The 17179-nt window shown below is 39.3% G+C and overlaps 1 protein-coding gene across 10 annotated transcripts in view; it reads left to right on the top strand.

Annotated features, from left to right (window-relative positions):
• GHR (growth hormone receptor) overlaps positions 1-15804 on the top strand; it is a 307084-nt gene extending 291280 nt beyond the window's left edge. For 7 of the 10 annotated variants that reach the window (XM_055554860.1, XM_055554861.1, XM_055554857.1 and 4 more), the window contains 2 exons: positions 2317-2386; positions 12698-15803. In XM_055554860.1, coding sequence (XP_055410835.1) covers positions 2317-2386; positions 12698-13669 — 1042 coding nt within the window. In that variant the 3' untranslated portion in view covers positions 13670-15803. Of the gene's footprint in view, positions 1-2316; positions 2387-12697 lie in introns of all 10 variants that reach the window. The other 3 variants (XM_055554865.1, XM_055554866.1, XM_055554859.1) reach the window with 2 other exon arrangements.
• Positions 15805-17179: the final 1375 nt, after the last annotated feature.

Here is a 17179-nt window from a genome sequence, read left to right as displayed (position 1 = left end):
AAATCACTGCCGACAGTGATGGCAGCCATGAAATTAAAAGATGCTGCTCCATGGAAGGAAAGCTATCACACATCTCGACAGCATATTAAAAAGCAGAGATAACACTTTGCCAACAAAGGTCCACATAGTCAAAAAAAGGTATGATTTTTCCGGTAGTCATGTACATATGTGAGAGTTGGACCATAAAGAAAGCTGAGTGCTGAAGAACTGATTCTTTTGAATTGTGATGCTGGGAGAGTCCCTTGGACAGCAAGGAGATCAAATCAGTCAATCCTAAAGGAAATCAGTCCTGACTAATTCATCAGAAGGACTGATGCTAAAACTGAAATTCCAATACTTTGGCCACCTGATTGAAGAACTGACTAATTGGAAAAGACCCTGATGCTGGGAAAGACTGAAGGCAAAAGGAGAAGCAGGCAGCTGAGAATGCGATGGTTAGATAGCAACACCAACTCAATGGACATGAGCTTAAGCAAACTCCAGAAGTTAATGGAGAACAGAGGAGCCTGCTGGTGTGCTGTAGTCCATGGGATTGCAAGAGTCAGACATGAGTTAGCAACTAAACAACAACAGAACCTGTGAATTATTTATTTAGAAATGCAGAACCAAGTTAACCCAGCAGCATGACAGAAAGCAAAGGGCATGGGTTTTGGAGTCAGCTGCTTTGAATTTGAGTGCCAGCTGAACCAAGTATTAGTGTGTGATTTGAACATGTTCCTTAAATCTCTAAATCTTTCCATAGATAATATCTTCTTCCTCCCTGGTCGTGATAAGCACCAAAGGAAATGTTTAGTGCAAGTGTTGGCAAAGTTGTTTTAAAAATAACCGAACAGTAAATCTTCGGCTTTCTGGGCTATGCAGTCTCTGTCACTACTACTCAGTTCTGCCACTGTGGCATGAAGGCAGCCATAGATAATATGTAAACTGAACTTGACTCCATGTTCTAAAAGAACTTTCTTTACAAAAACAGAGGGCAGAACAGATTTGGCCCACAGACTGAAATTTGCCAACAGTTTCGGTGTTTGGAGGCATTATTAGAGGCATTCAAAAGTGGTAGCAGTTATTAATAGCATGCTTTTTTTCCCTATTATTTCTATTCATCAGTAACAACTTAACACTTGTCCCACTAAGTAAAACTAGTGAGTCTACTCAAACTCAACTTACAAAATGAAATTTGCCTTGGATTAGGTTAAAAAGTGATGGAAACATTCAGAGAATGCGTTCCCTATTGAGTGCTGTGCTTAGTTGCGCAGTTGTGTGCGACTCTTTTCAACCTCATGGACTGTAACCCACCAGGCTCCTCTGTCCATGGGGATTCTTCAGGCAAGAATACTGGAGTGGGTTGCCATGCTCTCCTCCACGGGATCTTCTCAACCCAGGGATCAAACCAGGCTCTCCTGCACTGCTGGCAGATTCTTTACCAGCTGAGCTACCCAGGAAGCCCTCCCTATTGAGTAGACCAGACTGTTTATTCACACTGAGTAGAATATCATCTGATATCCAAAAATCAGATTGGAATGGATAATCTCTATTCCAGAGCCACAATGTTGATTTTAAAATGAAAACTCTATTCACACTATTAATGAAATAGACAAATGATTTACTCGGATTTATTCAGGCAATGTTTCTCTGTGCCAGAAATTTTCTTTCTAAGTGCTGGGAATACAATTAGGCACAAGATAGGCAGGATAGACATTGAAATAAATTATGGTCAAAAAGTAATGTAAATATTTGGAACAGAAAATTTAAATGCATTATAGAATTGTGTATTTAAACATGTACTGATTAGAAATAGTTCATATTTAGTCTGTCCCAACTGAAATGAACCATACAATGACATCCTGGTTAATGAGATTATCTTAAATAATTTAATAATTCATGTGAGCATTGTGGTATGAACTTATCTCAGCCCACTCTTTTTTTAGGGTGCATATCTCTACATGGATTGGCTCTTTCTCCTCCCCTTCCCCAACAAATTATGGATATGTATTAAAATTACCTCCTTATAACTGACATGGAAATTGGCTTCAGATGGAATTAAATGTCTAACTCCCAATTCTGAAACTTTATAAAAGATATTAAGGAAAAGTTATAGGAAAACCACATTTTATTTAAATTCACTTCAGATGAGGGTTTTTTTCCATTCTTTAGTTTTGCCTCATCATTCACTGCTTAATGCTTTTCCTTCTCTTTCTCATATTCACTTATTCCAAATATTCTGTTACTTTATATTAGTAATAATATTGTCAATATTTTATTTCTGTCTTTTGAAATGAGAATGAGTAACTTACATCAAAACAAAATTTTGTTTTCAAGGATTAAGATGCTGATTCTACCCCCAGTTCCAGTTCCAAAGATTAAAGGAATTGATCCAGATCTCCTCAAGGTAATTAATAAAATATCTAAGTTGTATACATGACACTAATTAAATGTTACCTTAAGAACAGAGCCTTATGTTGAAACCTTTTGCAAGCTGTATGTATCACATTTAATTTTTTGTATTCCTTCTGGGAAAAGTTTTTAAATAATACATCCCTTAAAATTATGAGGATGTCTTACGTATTTAAAAGCTCTTGACTTCTGAATCAAGATGACAGAGTAGTAGAACATGAAGCTCACCTCCTCCCACAAATTTATCAAAAATACATCTACATATGGATTGATCCTCAGAGAATATCTACTGAACACTGGCAGAAGACATCCAAACTCTGGAAAGGGCAAGAAAATCTCCATGTAACTGGGTAGGGCAAAAGAATAAAGAAAGAAACTGGAAAGGGACTCCACCCCAGGAAGTCCCTTCACTGGTGGGGAGATCAGCCAGGACAGAGGGGGAGCTTCAGAGCTTTAGAGAAGAACACAGGAACTGGTTTGTAGTAGCTAGCATGTAGAGAAACCTGAACAGATGGTCAGTGCCACTCCCCTGCACTCCCCAGCCAGAGACCCATGTCCACTGGTGCAGGCTGGGTGCTGAAGCTCAGGCTTCAGAGATTAGACCCAGGGAAAGGACTTGGGTTGGTTGTGTAAAAACAGCCTGAAGGGGCTGCAATTTGGTGTAACCGCACCTGAGGATGTACATGGTGGAAGCCTGGACCGTCTTAGAGGCCCGGGCACCGTTGTTTGGGTGAGGGTTGAGGTGGGACCTTGCAGCCTTTATCCCTGCATCTGCTCTCAGGTAACAGGCACCCCCCTCACCAGCTCCAAGAGCTATCACAAGCCACTACCCACCCCCTACACTTCAGGAGTGGTCATGAGCTGACACCACCTTTCTTGTAGACTCAAGGAGCACCTCACCACCTCTGCTCCCAACACGTGCTCCAGGGGCACACATGAGCCACCACAGATTACCTGAGGATTGGGCACCAGCTATCACACTTGCACACTCTCCTTATCAAGGGAATAAGGCCAGCAGACACTGAGGGAAAAAATGACAGGCATCCATAATAAAAACAAACTACTAGAGTGAATTGCCATTTCCCTCTCCAGGGGATCTTCCCAACCCAGGGATCAAACCCATATCTCCTGCATTGGCAGGCATATTCTTTACCACTGAGACACAAGGGAAGCCTCTGACTGTGTGGATCACAATAAACGAAAATTCTGAAAGAGATGGGAATACCAGACCACCAGACCTGCCTCTTGAGAAATCTGTATGCAGGTCTGGAAGCAACACTTAGAACTGGACATGTAACAACAGACTAGTTCCAAATAGGAAAAGGAGTACCTTAAGGCTATATATTGTCACCCTGCTTATTTAACTTATATGCAGAATATATCATGAGAAATGCTGGGCTGGATGAAGCACAAGCTAGAATCAAGATTGCCAGGAGAAATATCAATAACCTCAGATATGCAGATGACACCACCCTTATGGCAGAGAGTGGAGAACTAAAGAGCCTCTTGATGAAAGTCAAAGAGAAGAGTAAAAAAGTTGGTTAAAGCTCAACATTCAGAAAACTAAGATCATGGCATCCAGTCCCATCACTTCATGACAAATAGATGGGGAAACAGTGGAAACAGTGAGAGACTTTATTTTCTTGGGCTCCAAAATCACTGCAGATGGTGACTGCAGCCATGAAATTAAAAGACGCTTGCTCCTTGGTAGAAAAGTTATGACCAGCCTAGACAGCATATTAAAAAACAGAGACATTACTTTGCCAACAAAGGTCCATCTAGACAAGGCTATGGTTTTTCCAGTAGTCATGTATGAACATGAGAGTTGGACTATAAAGAAAGCTGAGTGCTGAAGAATTGATGCTTTTGAACTGTGGTGTTGGACAAGACTCTTGAAAGTCCCTTGGATTGCAAAGAGATCCAACCAGTCCATCCTAAAGGAGATCAGTCCTGAGTATTCATTGGAAGGACTGGTGTTAAAGCTGAAACTCCAGTACTTTGGCCACCTGATGCAAAGAGTTCACTCATTTGAAGACACCCTGATGCTGGGAAAGATTGAAGGCAGGAGAAGAAGGGGACAACAGAGGATGAGATGGTTGGATGGCATCACTGACTCAATGGACATGAGTTTGAGTAAACTCCGGGAGTTGGTGATGGACAGGGAGGCCTGGTGTGCTGCATTCCATGGGGTCGCAAACAGTCAGACATGACTGAGCGACTGAACTGAACCAGTAAAGCCCACTAAAAATATTAAACCCACACAAACTACACAGGAACAATGCCACATATAAATAGTCCTCTAAGACCATAGATTATTAATTCTTCTAAACTCACAGAATAAGAGAAATAAGTAAGATGAAGAAGCAGAGGAACAATTCCCATTTAAACCGAGATAATTCCCCTGAAAGAACAATGAAACAGACCTCTTCAGTCTAATAGACATCTACTTCAAAAAAGAAGATAATGCAAATACTGAAGGAATTAAGACAGGCTGTTGACAGAAATGCAGAGTACTGTAAAAAGAAATTCGAAACAATAAGGAAGAACAAAGAAATAGAAAACTCATTTGCCAAGATGAACACTAAACTAAAAGCAATGAATAGCAGGAGGAATAATGCAGAAAAATGAATACGTGACCTGAAAGAAAAAATAATGGAAATCAATCAGGACAGCAGACAGAAAGTCAAATTGAAACAAACAAACAAAAAAAAAAAAAATGAAAGCAATATAAGAGACCTATGGGATAATACAAATCTTGCCAAGTGAAAGTCGCTCAGTCACGTCCAACTCTTTGCGACCCTATGGACTATATAGTCCATAGAATTTTTCAGGCCAGAATACTGGAGTGGGTAGCCTTTCCCTTCTCCAGGGGATCTTCCCAACCCGAGGATCAAACCCAGGTCTCCCACGTTGCAGGCAAATTCTTTACTAGCTGAGCCGCCAGGGAAGCCCAAGAACACTGGAGTCTTTCTTCCCTTGCCAATTTATGCATAATAGGGATTCCAGAAAGGGAAGAAAGAGAAAAGGGTATTGAAAATGTATTTGGAATGCTGAAAACTTCCCAAACCTAAAGAAAGAAACATCCAGGTATAGGAAGCACAGAGTCCCAAACAAGGTAAACCCAAACACACCAAGACATATTATGATAAATATAGCAAAAGTAAAATAGAGGATTCTAAAGGCATCAAGAAAAAAAAAAAACAAAGAGTTGATTACAAGGGAACCCCCATAAGGCTATCCACTGATTTCTATACAGAAACACCGCAGGCCAGACAGGAGTGGCAAGATATATTCAAAAGTCCTGAAAGGGAAAAAGCTGCAATCTAGGATGTTCTACCCAGCAAGATTATTATTTAGAATATGAGATGAATTCCTCAAACAAAAACTAAAAGAATACAGCAATACTAAACCTGCCCTAAAGGACTTCCCTTCTATTGTTTCCCTCTATTTCTTTGCATTGATCACTGAGGAAGGCTTTCTTATCTCTCCTTGCTATTCTTTGGAACTCTGCATTCAAATAGATATATCTTTCCTTTTCTCCTTTACCTTTAGTTTCTCTTCTTTTCTCAGCTATTTGTAAGGCCTCCTAAGACAACCATTTCACCTTTTTGCATTTCTTTCTCTTAGGGATGTTCTTGATCATTCTCTTATGTACAATGTCAAGAACCTCTGTCCATAGTTCTTCAGGCACTCTATCAGATCTAATCCCTTGAATGTGTTTCTCACTTCCATGGTATAATCATAAGGGATTTAAGTCATATCTGAATGGTCTAGTGGTTTTCCCTACTTTCTTCAATTTAAGTCTGAATTTGGCAATAAGGAGTTCATAATCTGAGCCTTCCTCAGTGATCAATACAAAGAAATAGAGGGAAACAATAGAATGGAAAAGACTAGAGATCTCTTCAAGAAAATCAGAGATACCAAGGGAACATTTCATCAAAGATGGGCTCAATAAAGGACAGAAACGGTATGGACCTAACAGAAGCAGAAAATATTAAGAAGAAATGGCAAGAATACACAAAACAACTATACAAAAAAGATCTTCACGACCCAGATAACCACAATGGTGTGATCACTCATTTAGAGCCAGACATCCTGGAATGAAAAGTCAAGTGGGCTTTAGGGAGCATCACTGTGAACAAAGCTAGTGGAGATGATGGAATTCCAGTTGAGCTATTTCAAATCCTAAAAGATTGATGCTGTGAAAGTGCTGCACTCAATATGCCAGCAAATTTTGGGAAACTCAGCAGTGGCCACAGAACTGGAAAAGATCAATTTTCATTCCAATCCCAAAAAAAGTCAAAGCTAAAGAATGTTCAAACTACCGCACAATTACACTCATCTCACATGCTAGTAAAGTAATGCTCAAAATTCTCCAAACCAGGCTTCAACAATACATGAACCAAAAACTTCCAGATGTTTAAGCTGGATTTAGAAAAGGCAGAGGAAACAGAGATCAAATTGCCAAATTGGATCATCAAAAAAGCAAGAGTGTTCCAGAACAACATCTACTTCTGCTTTATGGACTATGCCAAAGCCTTTGACTGTGTGGATCACAATCAACTGTGGAAAATTCTTCAAGAGATGGGAATACCAGACTACCAGACCTGCCTCCTGAGAAATCTGTATGCAGGTCAGGAAGCAACAGTTAGAACTGGACATGGAACAGCAGACTGGTTCCAAATCGAGAAAGGAGTACATCAGGGCTGTATATTGTCACTCTGTTTATTTAACGTATATGCAGAGTGCATCATGGGACATTCTGGGCTGAATGAAGCACAAGCTGGAATCAAGATTGCTGGGAAGAATATCAATAACCTCAGATATGCAGATGACACCACCCTTAAGGCAGAAAGTAAAGAACTAAATAGCTTCTTGATGAAAGTGAAAGAGGAGAGTGAAAAAGTTGGCTTAAAGCTCAACATTCCAAAAACTAAGATCATGGCATCTGGTCCCATCACTTCCTGGCAAATAGGTGGGGAAACAATGGAAACAGTGTCAGACTTTATTTTTTAGGGGCTCCAAAATCACTGAAGATGGTGACTGCAACCATGAAATTAAAAGACGCTTGCTCCTTGGACGAAAAGCTATGACCAACCTAGACAGCATGTTTGCAGAGACATTACTTTGCCAACAAAAGCCCATCTACTCAAAGCTATGGTTTTTCCAATAGTCATGTATGGATGTCAGAGTTGGACTATGAAGAAAGCTGAGCGCCAAAAAATTGATGCTTTTGAAGTGTGGTGTTGGAGAAGACTCTTGAGAGTCCCTTGGACTGCAAGGAGACTAAACCTGTCAATCCTAAAGAAATCATTCCTGAATATTCATTTTAAGGACTGATGCTGAAGCTGAAACTCCATTACTTTGGCCACCTGATGCGAAGAACTGACTCATTGGAAAAGACCCTGATGCTGGGAAAGATTGAAGGCAGGAGTAGAAGGGGACAACAGAGGATGGGATGATTGGATGGCATCACCAACTCAATGAACATCAGTTTGAGTAAACTCCAGGAGTTGGTGATGGCCAAGGAAGCCTGGCATGCCACAGTCCATGGGGTCACAAAGAGTTGGACACAACTGAGCAACTGAACTGAACTGAATGGACCTCCCTACCTAAAGGGCTTCCCTGGTGGCTCAGCTAGTAAAGAACCCACCAGTCAATGCAAGAGATGCAGGTTCAATCACTGGGATGGGTAGACACCTGGAGAAGGAAATGGCAAACCACTCCAGTATTCTTGCCTGGAAAATTCCATGGACAGAGGAGCCTAGCAGGCTATAGTCTATGGGATCACAAAGAGTCAGACATGACTGAGCATACACACGTACAAAGGAAATATTGAAAGGCCTTGTCTAAAAGAAGTAAGAATATATAGAGAAGAGGAAATCACAGTTAGAAAGCAAATCACCTAAATAAGCCAGTGTACAGATTTTTTTTTAAATGTCTGTGAAAGTGATGATAACCGAAATGAACAGAAAAAGGATGAACATGAAGATATAAGAGGACATCAAAATCCTAAAATGTGGGAGAAAAGAGTACAAAAATGTAAAATTTTTTAATCATTTCCTAGAACACATTTGAGCCTGTGTGATTACTAGTCTAAGGCAGGTAGACTATAATATGGTATATACATACATGAAAAACAAGGTAACCACAAATTAAAAACAAACAACAGATTCACAAAAACCAAAAAGAACATAATACAAAAATAATTCAAACCACAAAAAAAGAAGGGGGAGGGGGTCAAGGAAGAAATTTAAAAATCAATGGGAAAGCAGGACTTAAAATAGCAATAAATACATATCAAATAATAATTGCCTTAAATGTCAGTGGACAAAACGTCCCAATCAGAATACACAGAGTGGCAGACTGTGTGAAAAAATGAGAGCCTACATTATGTTGCCTACAAGAGACCCAGTTTAGAGCAAAGGACACACAGATTGAAAGGTGATGGGAGAACATTTCATGCAAATGGAAATGACAAAGTGGGAATCACAATACACGTCAGACAAAACATACCTTAAAATAAAGGCCATAAAAAAGATAAAGAAGGACACTATATAAAGATAAAAGGATCAATACAAGAAAAGAACTTTATACTCATCAACATAGATGCAATAATGTTGCAGCACCCAAATACATAAAACAGATCCTAACAGATATAAAGGGAGAAACCAACAGGAATACAGTAATAGTATGAGACCTTTAACACCCTACTCACATCAGTGGACAGATCTTCTAGACAGAAATCAAGGCAACAGGGATCATAAATGACATGATAGAACAGTTAGACCTAATTGATATTTTAAGGACATTATATCCATAAAAAACAGAATTACACATTTTTAAATGCACATGAAATATTCTCTAGGATTGACCACATACTGGGGCACAAAAACAGGCCTCAAAGAATATAGAAATTATCTCAAGCATCTTTTCTGACCACAATGGCATGAAACTAAAAGTCAACCAGAGAAAAAGAAATGAAATAAAAATGTCACAAAGCAATATGCTACTAAAAAACCAATGAGTCAATGATGAAAGTAAATTTAAAACTACCTTGAGAAAGATGACAATGAATATACAACCATGCAAAATCTTTGAGATGTAGCAAAATCAGTTCTTAGAGGGAAATTCATAGCTATACAGGCCTTCCTTATCAAAACAAGAAAAAAACCTAATCTACCACTTGAAGTAGAAAACGAACAAACAAAAAACATAAAATCAGCAAAAGGAAGGAAATAATCAAGATCAAAGAGGAAATAAATAGTGGTTTAAAAATAGAAAAAAAAATCAATAAAACCAAAAGTTCATTCTTTGAAAAGGTGAACAAGATTGATAAACCTCTGGCCAGGCTCACCAAGAAGAAAAGAGAGAACCCAAATAAACAAGAAATGAGAAAGGAGACATAAAAACTGATATCACAATAATAACAAAGACCATAGGGAATGCTATAAACCATTATACGCCAACAAATTTGACAACCTAGAAGAAATAGACAAGTTTCTAGAAACATACCCACCAGATTTGAATCACAGCCCACCAAAATTGAATCAAGAAATAGATAATTATAAAAGACCAATCACTAGAGGTAAAATGGAATATGTAATTTTAAAACTTCCTATAAAGAAAAGTCCAGGACCAGATGGCTTCACAGGTGAATTCTACCAAACATACAAAGAAGAAATAACACTGATCCTTCTCAAAAGCTTCCAAAAAACTAAAGAGGAGTTCCAAAGACATTCTCTGAAACTACCCTAATACCAAAACCAGACAAAGACACCACCAAAGAAGAAAATTACAGGCCAATCTTTGAGGAATATAGATGCAAAAATTCTCAGCAAAATATTAGCAGACCAAATCCAAAAGCAACAACAAAAAAAAAAGATCACATACTACAACCAAGAGTCATTCCAAGTTCACAAAGATGTTCAACATACACAAGTCAATGTGATACATAAAAAAAAAAAGACAAAATCACAGGATCATCTCAAGAAAAAAGACCATCTGACAAAATTTCACATCCATTCATGATAAAACTCTTACCAAAGTGGGTATAAAGGGAACATATCGCAACATAATAAAAGCCAAATGACAAACCCACACCCAGTGTAATAGCCAATGGTGAAAAGCTGAAAGCCTTCATGCTAAAATCTAGAACAGGACCAGGATGCCCACTCTCACCTCTTCTGTTTAACATAGTATTGGAAGTCCTAGCCACAGAAATCAGACAAGAAAAAGAAAATTTATCCAAGTTGGAAGGGAAGAGGCCAACTGTTACATGCAGATGACTTAAATATAAGGCATTTTACCATCAGGGCTTCCCTGGTAGCTCAGACAGTAAAAAATCTGCCTGTAATACAGGAGACCTGGGTTCAATCCCTGGGTTGGGAGGATCCCCTGGAGAAGGGCATGGCAACCCGTTTCAGTATTCTTTCCTGAAGAATCCCCATGGACAGAGGAGCCTACTAGGCTATAGTCCATGGGGTCACAAAGAGTTGGACACAACTGAGCAACTAACACATACATACCATCAAGCTCCTAGAAGAGATCATAGGCAAAACATTCTCTGACATAAATCATATCAATGTATTCTTAGGTCAGTTTCCCAAGGCAATAGAAATAAAAGCAAAAATAAACAAATGGGACTTAATCAAACTTACAAGCTTTTGCACAGCAAAAGAAACCATAAAGGAAAAGAACTTACATAATGGGATAAAGTATTTGCAAATAATGAGACCAACCAGGGCTTCATTTCCAAAATATGAAAACAGCTCATACAACAACAATAAAAACCCAATCAAAAACTGGGCAGAAGACCTAAACAGACATTTCTTCAAAGAAGAAATACAAATGGCCAATAGGCACATGAAAAGATGTTAAACACTGCTAATTATTAGAGAAGTACAAATCAGAACTACAACGAGGTACCACCTCACACCAGTCACAATGGCCATCATTAAAAACTACAAATAACAGATGCTGGAGAGGATGTGAACAAAAGGGAACCCTCCTACACTGTTGGAATGTAAGTTGGTACAGCCAATATGGAAAATATTTATAGTATGGAGATTTCTCAGAAAACTAAAGAATTACCATATGATTCAAGCTTTTTGTTGGCAGGAAAGCTATGACAAACCTAGACAGCGTGATGAAAAGTGGAGACATTACTCTGTCGACAAAGGTCTGTATAGTCAAAGCTATGGTCTTCCCAGTGGTCACATACAGTTGTGAGAGATGGACTGTAAAGAAGGCAGAGCACCAAAGAATTGATGCCTTCAAACTGTGGTGATGGAGAAGGCTCCTGAAAGTCCCCTGTACAGCAAGGAGATCAAACCAGTCAATCTTAAGGGAGATCAATCCTGAATACTCATTGGAAGGACTCATGCTGACGCGGCAGTATTTTGTTCATCTGATGAGAACAGCCAACTCACCAAAAAAGTCCCTGATGCTGGGAAAGATTGAGGGCAGAAGGAGAAGAGGGCATCAGAGGATCAGATAGCTGAATGGCTTCACTGATGCAATGGACATGAACTTGGGCAAACTTTGGAAGATGGGGAGAGACAGGAAGGCCTGGCGTGCTGTGGTCCATGGGGTCACAAAGAGTCAGACACGACTGGCGACTGAATAACAACAACAGTGATCCAACAGTCCCACTCCTAGACATATATCCAGACAAAACTCTAATCCGAGAAGATACACGCACCCCTGTGTTCACAGAATCACTATTCACGATAGCCAAGACTGGGAAACAACCTAAATGTCCATCAACAGATGAATGAATAAAGATGTGGTACATATATACAATGGAGTACTACTCAGCCATTTAAAAAAGAATGAAATAATGCTACTTGTAGCAACAAGGATGCAACTAGAGATTATCATACTAAGTGAAGTAAATCATAAAGAGAAAAACATATACCATATGATGCCACTTATATGTGGAATCTAAAATATGATACAAACCAATCTATGTACAAAACAAAAACAGACTCACAGACATAAAGAATAGACTCATGATTGCCAAGGGGGAGAGGGTTGGAGGAGGGATGGTGTGATGTTGGGGTTAGCAGATATAAGCTATTATATATGAATGGATAAACAAGGTCCTTCTGTCTAGCACAGAGAACTATGTTCAGTATCCTATGATGAACCATAATGGAAAATAATTTTAAAAAAGAAAAGTTCTTCACTAATGTATTTGTTACATGGTTTGTTATATGATTTTGTTACTGATTAGACTCAATACTATTTGTTAAATCAATTGTTGTGAATTTATTTTCATAGATCTTCTTTTTCTATTTTATAGGAAGGAAAATTAGAAGAGGTGAATACAATCTTAGCCATTCATGACAACTATAAACACGAATTCTACAATGATGACTCTTGGGTTGAATTTATTGAACTAGATATTGATGACCCTGATGAAAAGACTGAAGGGTCAGACACAGACAGACTTCTGAGCAATGACCATGAAAAATCACTCAATATCTTTGGGGCAAAGGATGATGACTCTGGGCGTACCAGCTGCTATGAACCTGACATTCTGGAGGCTGATTTCCATGTCAGTGACATGTGCGATGGTACCTCAGAGGTTGCTCAGCCACAAAGGTTAAAAGGGGAAGCAGATATCTCGTGCCTTGATCAGAAGAATCAAAATAATTCACCTTCTAATGATGCTGCCCCTGCTAGCCAGCAGCCCAGTGTTATCCTAGTAGAGGAAAACAAACCAAGACCACTTCTCATTGGTGGAACTGAGTCAACTCATCAAGCTGTCCATACACAGCTCAGCAATCCAAGTTCATTGGCAAACATTGATTTTTATGCCCAGGTAAGCGACATTACACCAGCAGGGAATGTGGTCCTTTCCCCAGGCCAAAAGAATAAGACTGGGAACCCCCAGTGTGACACGCACCCAGAAGTGGTCACACCCTGCCAAGCTAACTTCATCGTGGACAACGCTTACTTCTGCGAGGTAGACGCCAAAAAGTACATTGCCCTGGCCCCTCACGTCGAGGCTGAATCACACGTAGAGCCAAGCTTTAACCAGGAAGACATTTACATCACCACAGAAAGCCTTACCACTACAGCCGGGAGGTCGGGGACAGCAGAACATGTTCCAAGTTCTGAGATACCTGTCCCAGATTATACCTCCATTCACATAGTACAGTCTCCACAGGGCCTCGTACTCAATGCGACTGCCCTGCCCTTGCCTGACAAAGAGTTTCTCTCATCATGTGGCTATGTGAGCACAGACCAACTGAACAAAATCATGCCATAGCTTTTCTTTGATTTCCCATGAGCTACCCATTGAATGGCACAGGGTTGGCTGGGGCATGAATGCTTAAACCAAAACAATGTTTAAACTTTTTTTGGGAGGGGGGGTGAGTTGAGGGTGGGGAATATGAATTCTAAATGCCTTTTCCAGAAATGTTGAAACATTATATTAAAAAAAGAAGAAGAATCCTTAATCAGATAAATATTCCTGTTGTGAATTGTAAATACTTTAAAGAACTGTCTCAAAGACTGTTTAGTGGCAGTAATTGTCTTGTTATTGTGGGTGTTAATTTTGTGCTACTAAGCATTGAATGGCTATGTTTTTTAATGTATAGTTAATCATGCTTTTTGAAAAAGCGAAAAATCAGGTGGCTTTTGCAGTTCAGGAAGATTGCAAATTATAGCACAGGATAATTTTTTTTAATAATTGGGAACTAAAATTATAGGTAAGAAGACAAGAAATAGTTTGGATATGTAAAACATTTATTTTGGCATAAAATGGATAAAGATATTTTTAATAATTTACACTTTAAGCATGGCTATTTTATATTACACTGTAAATGGTGTACTGTAGTTCATGCCAACCCATCTAAAGAATGTAATAACTGCAGTCTAAAGCTGGTTTAATGCTTTGGTCAATGCACCTGAAGAAAAACTAGTTTTTTACAAGGCCCTTTTTATACCTCCTAAAACTCTTTAAGTGATTCTGAAATGATTGTAGTTACCTGCATTATTGGAAAGTGCTCATCTTATCTGAATTTGTAAACAAATATTTGTTAATTTAGAAAACTTTTAAATGTTTGCACAAGTCAACTTACCATGAACCAAAAAAAACAAAACACACATACAGAAGAATAACAACAACAAAAAAACCTTTTCTTACCCAAGTTTTGGTTCACGTCAGAGGGCTACATACTAAGAGAAGTAGAAATTACAGCTTGTTCCTATTGACCAGGATGCTTAATCACTGCAGTGCCCTGGAAAAAAAGTGTCTTAGTGCATGCATATCATAAGAGTCAAGCCTTAGAACTTCCACCGCAATGTCTCGTATTTCATATTTATCTAAGGAAGGAATAGGAACAAGAAGCATTTTGTAAGTTGAAGCTGGTCAAAGTGAAGTTAACCAGATCATGGAATAAAAGTTCAAGAAGTAGGTTTTTCTTTCATAGCCTATAGCCAGACACATGCTCATTGTTAGTGATAATGAGAAACAAACCAAAAAAAAAAAAAAAAAACCAAGATTTTAAATCCTGAAAGATAACTCAAAAATTTATTTAAACCCATAGCAGAAACTTTCTTCCTCACCACATCTTTTATAGGATTTATTTAGAGCAGTAAAATGAGTTTCATCATTTTTTACCTCCTGAGTGAATTGGCCTTAAAGCTGGTAGTTAGAAGAAAATGAGGTCTGAGTAATTTATAAGTTATTGTTCAATCCCTGAATAAATTAAACATCATTCACAGGAGCATTGGGATTGCTCCGCAAAAGGTTTGTCAAAAAGAGAAGACTCATCTCACTCATGAATGCTTCTCACTTTAAGTATTTTTTTAAAGTTAATAAAACTTTAAAGTTAGCTTTAACTTAAAAAGCATATTTGCCATTTAGCTCAGACCTTTTTAGAAAATAAGCTTAATGGTTGGTAATTTTAAATTCCTTCTTTCTTGCAGGAAGGACAGTGAAAAACTAGAATTGGGTGTTTAAAGTTCAATATGTTACTTGTAATAAATGTTCAATAGGTTTTCTGCTATCTTGCTGCTATGGTTTTCTCTAAGAGCTACATAATTTAGTTTCATAGACAATTTCATCTATGTAGAACCTAATTCAACTTAAAACTGTGTGTTTGGGGAAACTATCTTACCATTTCACAGTAGGCTGACAACATTTCTATAGCCAAAAATAGCTAAATACCTCAATCGGTCTCCGAATGTCATTTTGGTACTTTGCTGGCCACACAAGCCATTATTCACTAGTATGACTAGTTGTGTCCTGCAGTTTATATTTAACTTTCTTTATGTCTGTGGATTTTTTTCCTTCAAAGTTTAATAAATTTATTTTCTTGGATTTGTGATGGTATCCTTCTGTTATCAAACACCACAGAAAAACATCCTCAATCAGACTGCATACTCTTGAGTTCTTCTCCTTGTAAGGAGAACTTAGCACAGTAGCTTAAACACAGTAGCAATGTGTGTGATTTTTTATCTGGGCGGAAATACAGAAGCAGAGGAAACAGCTCCTTATTTCTTCCTTTTTTTTTTTTTTTTTTTTTTTTTAAGGAAACAAGAGCCCAGCACAAAAATATCCTGCTGGATTTCCTGGACTCTTAGAGCCATATTTTGGATGCATCAAAGCATGCATGACACATGTGGGGGTGTTTGTTTGTGAGAAGGGGGAGAGTTTAAGCCTGTTGCCTAGAAGGGAAAAACAGCTCTCCCTCTACCATTCACACATTAGAAGAAGTCAGTTTGTCAGACAAGCCCCTTGTCATAATGGGAGACTGATAAGAAGTCAAGACTGGGAGGGAAGCTAGTCAGGCAGGTTGTGTAGGACCCTGAGAACAGGAAACCCGTGAGGCAGAGAGTCTTCCACAGAAGGTTCCAGCTCCTAGAGAGATGAAATTGTGATAAAATCAAATCCTATACACACCAGGTGGGCAATCCACAAACAGGAAAATGATTGTATTTCAGAGATTCTCCCACAGGAGTGACAGTTTTAAGTCCTGCATCAGGCTCCCTAGCCTGGGGGTCTAGCATTGGGAGGAAGGGCCCCCAGAGCATCTGGCTTTGAAGGCAACTGGGTTTGATCACAAGACTTCCACAGGACTGGGGAAAACAGAAATTCCACTCTTGGAGGGCACATACAAGGTCATATAAGCACATACAAGGTCATGAGAACCCAGGAGGAATAGTAGTGACCTGGAGACCCTGGGTCAGACCTACCTGCTTGTATTGGAGGGTCTCCTGCAGAACCAGCAGCAGGTGGTTGTGACTCAGTGCAGGGACAAAGACACTGGTAGCAATAGTTCTGGAGGGTACTTATTGGCATGAGCTCTCCTGGAGGCCACCCTTTTCTTACCAAGACCTGGCCCCACCCAACAGCCTATAGGCTCCAGTACTGGAACACCTCAGGCCAAACAACCAACAGGGTGGGAACAGGCTGCCTAAAGTTTTACCAAGCCCACAGCTGGTCACTAAACACAACCCTTGACATGGCCCTGCCCAGAGGAGGAACAAGACCCAGCTTCATCCAGCAGTGGACACAAACCAGTCCTCTCCCCAGGAAGCTAGCACAAGCCCCTGAGACCAGCCTCATCCACAAGGGGGCAGATCAGCAGAAGCAAGAAGAGCTACAACCCTGCATCCTGCAGAATGGAAGCCACGAAAACAAAGACAAAGATGGCAGAGGAATATATCCCAGATGAAGGAACAAGCTAAAACCCCAGAAGAACAGCTAAGTGAAGTGGAGGTAGACATCTTCCTGAAACAGAATTCAGAGAAATGATAGTAAAGATGATCC

This window comes from Bubalus kerabau, chromosome 18, assembly GCF_029407905.1.
Source record: "Bubalus kerabau isolate K-KA32 ecotype Philippines breed swamp buffalo chromosome 18, PCC_UOA_SB_1v2, whole genome shotgun sequence".
NCBI classification, from domain to species: domain Eukaryota; kingdom Metazoa; phylum Chordata; class Mammalia; order Artiodactyla; family Bovidae; genus Bubalus; species Bubalus kerabau.
This window is presented reverse-complemented; position numbering and strand designations above follow the sequence as displayed.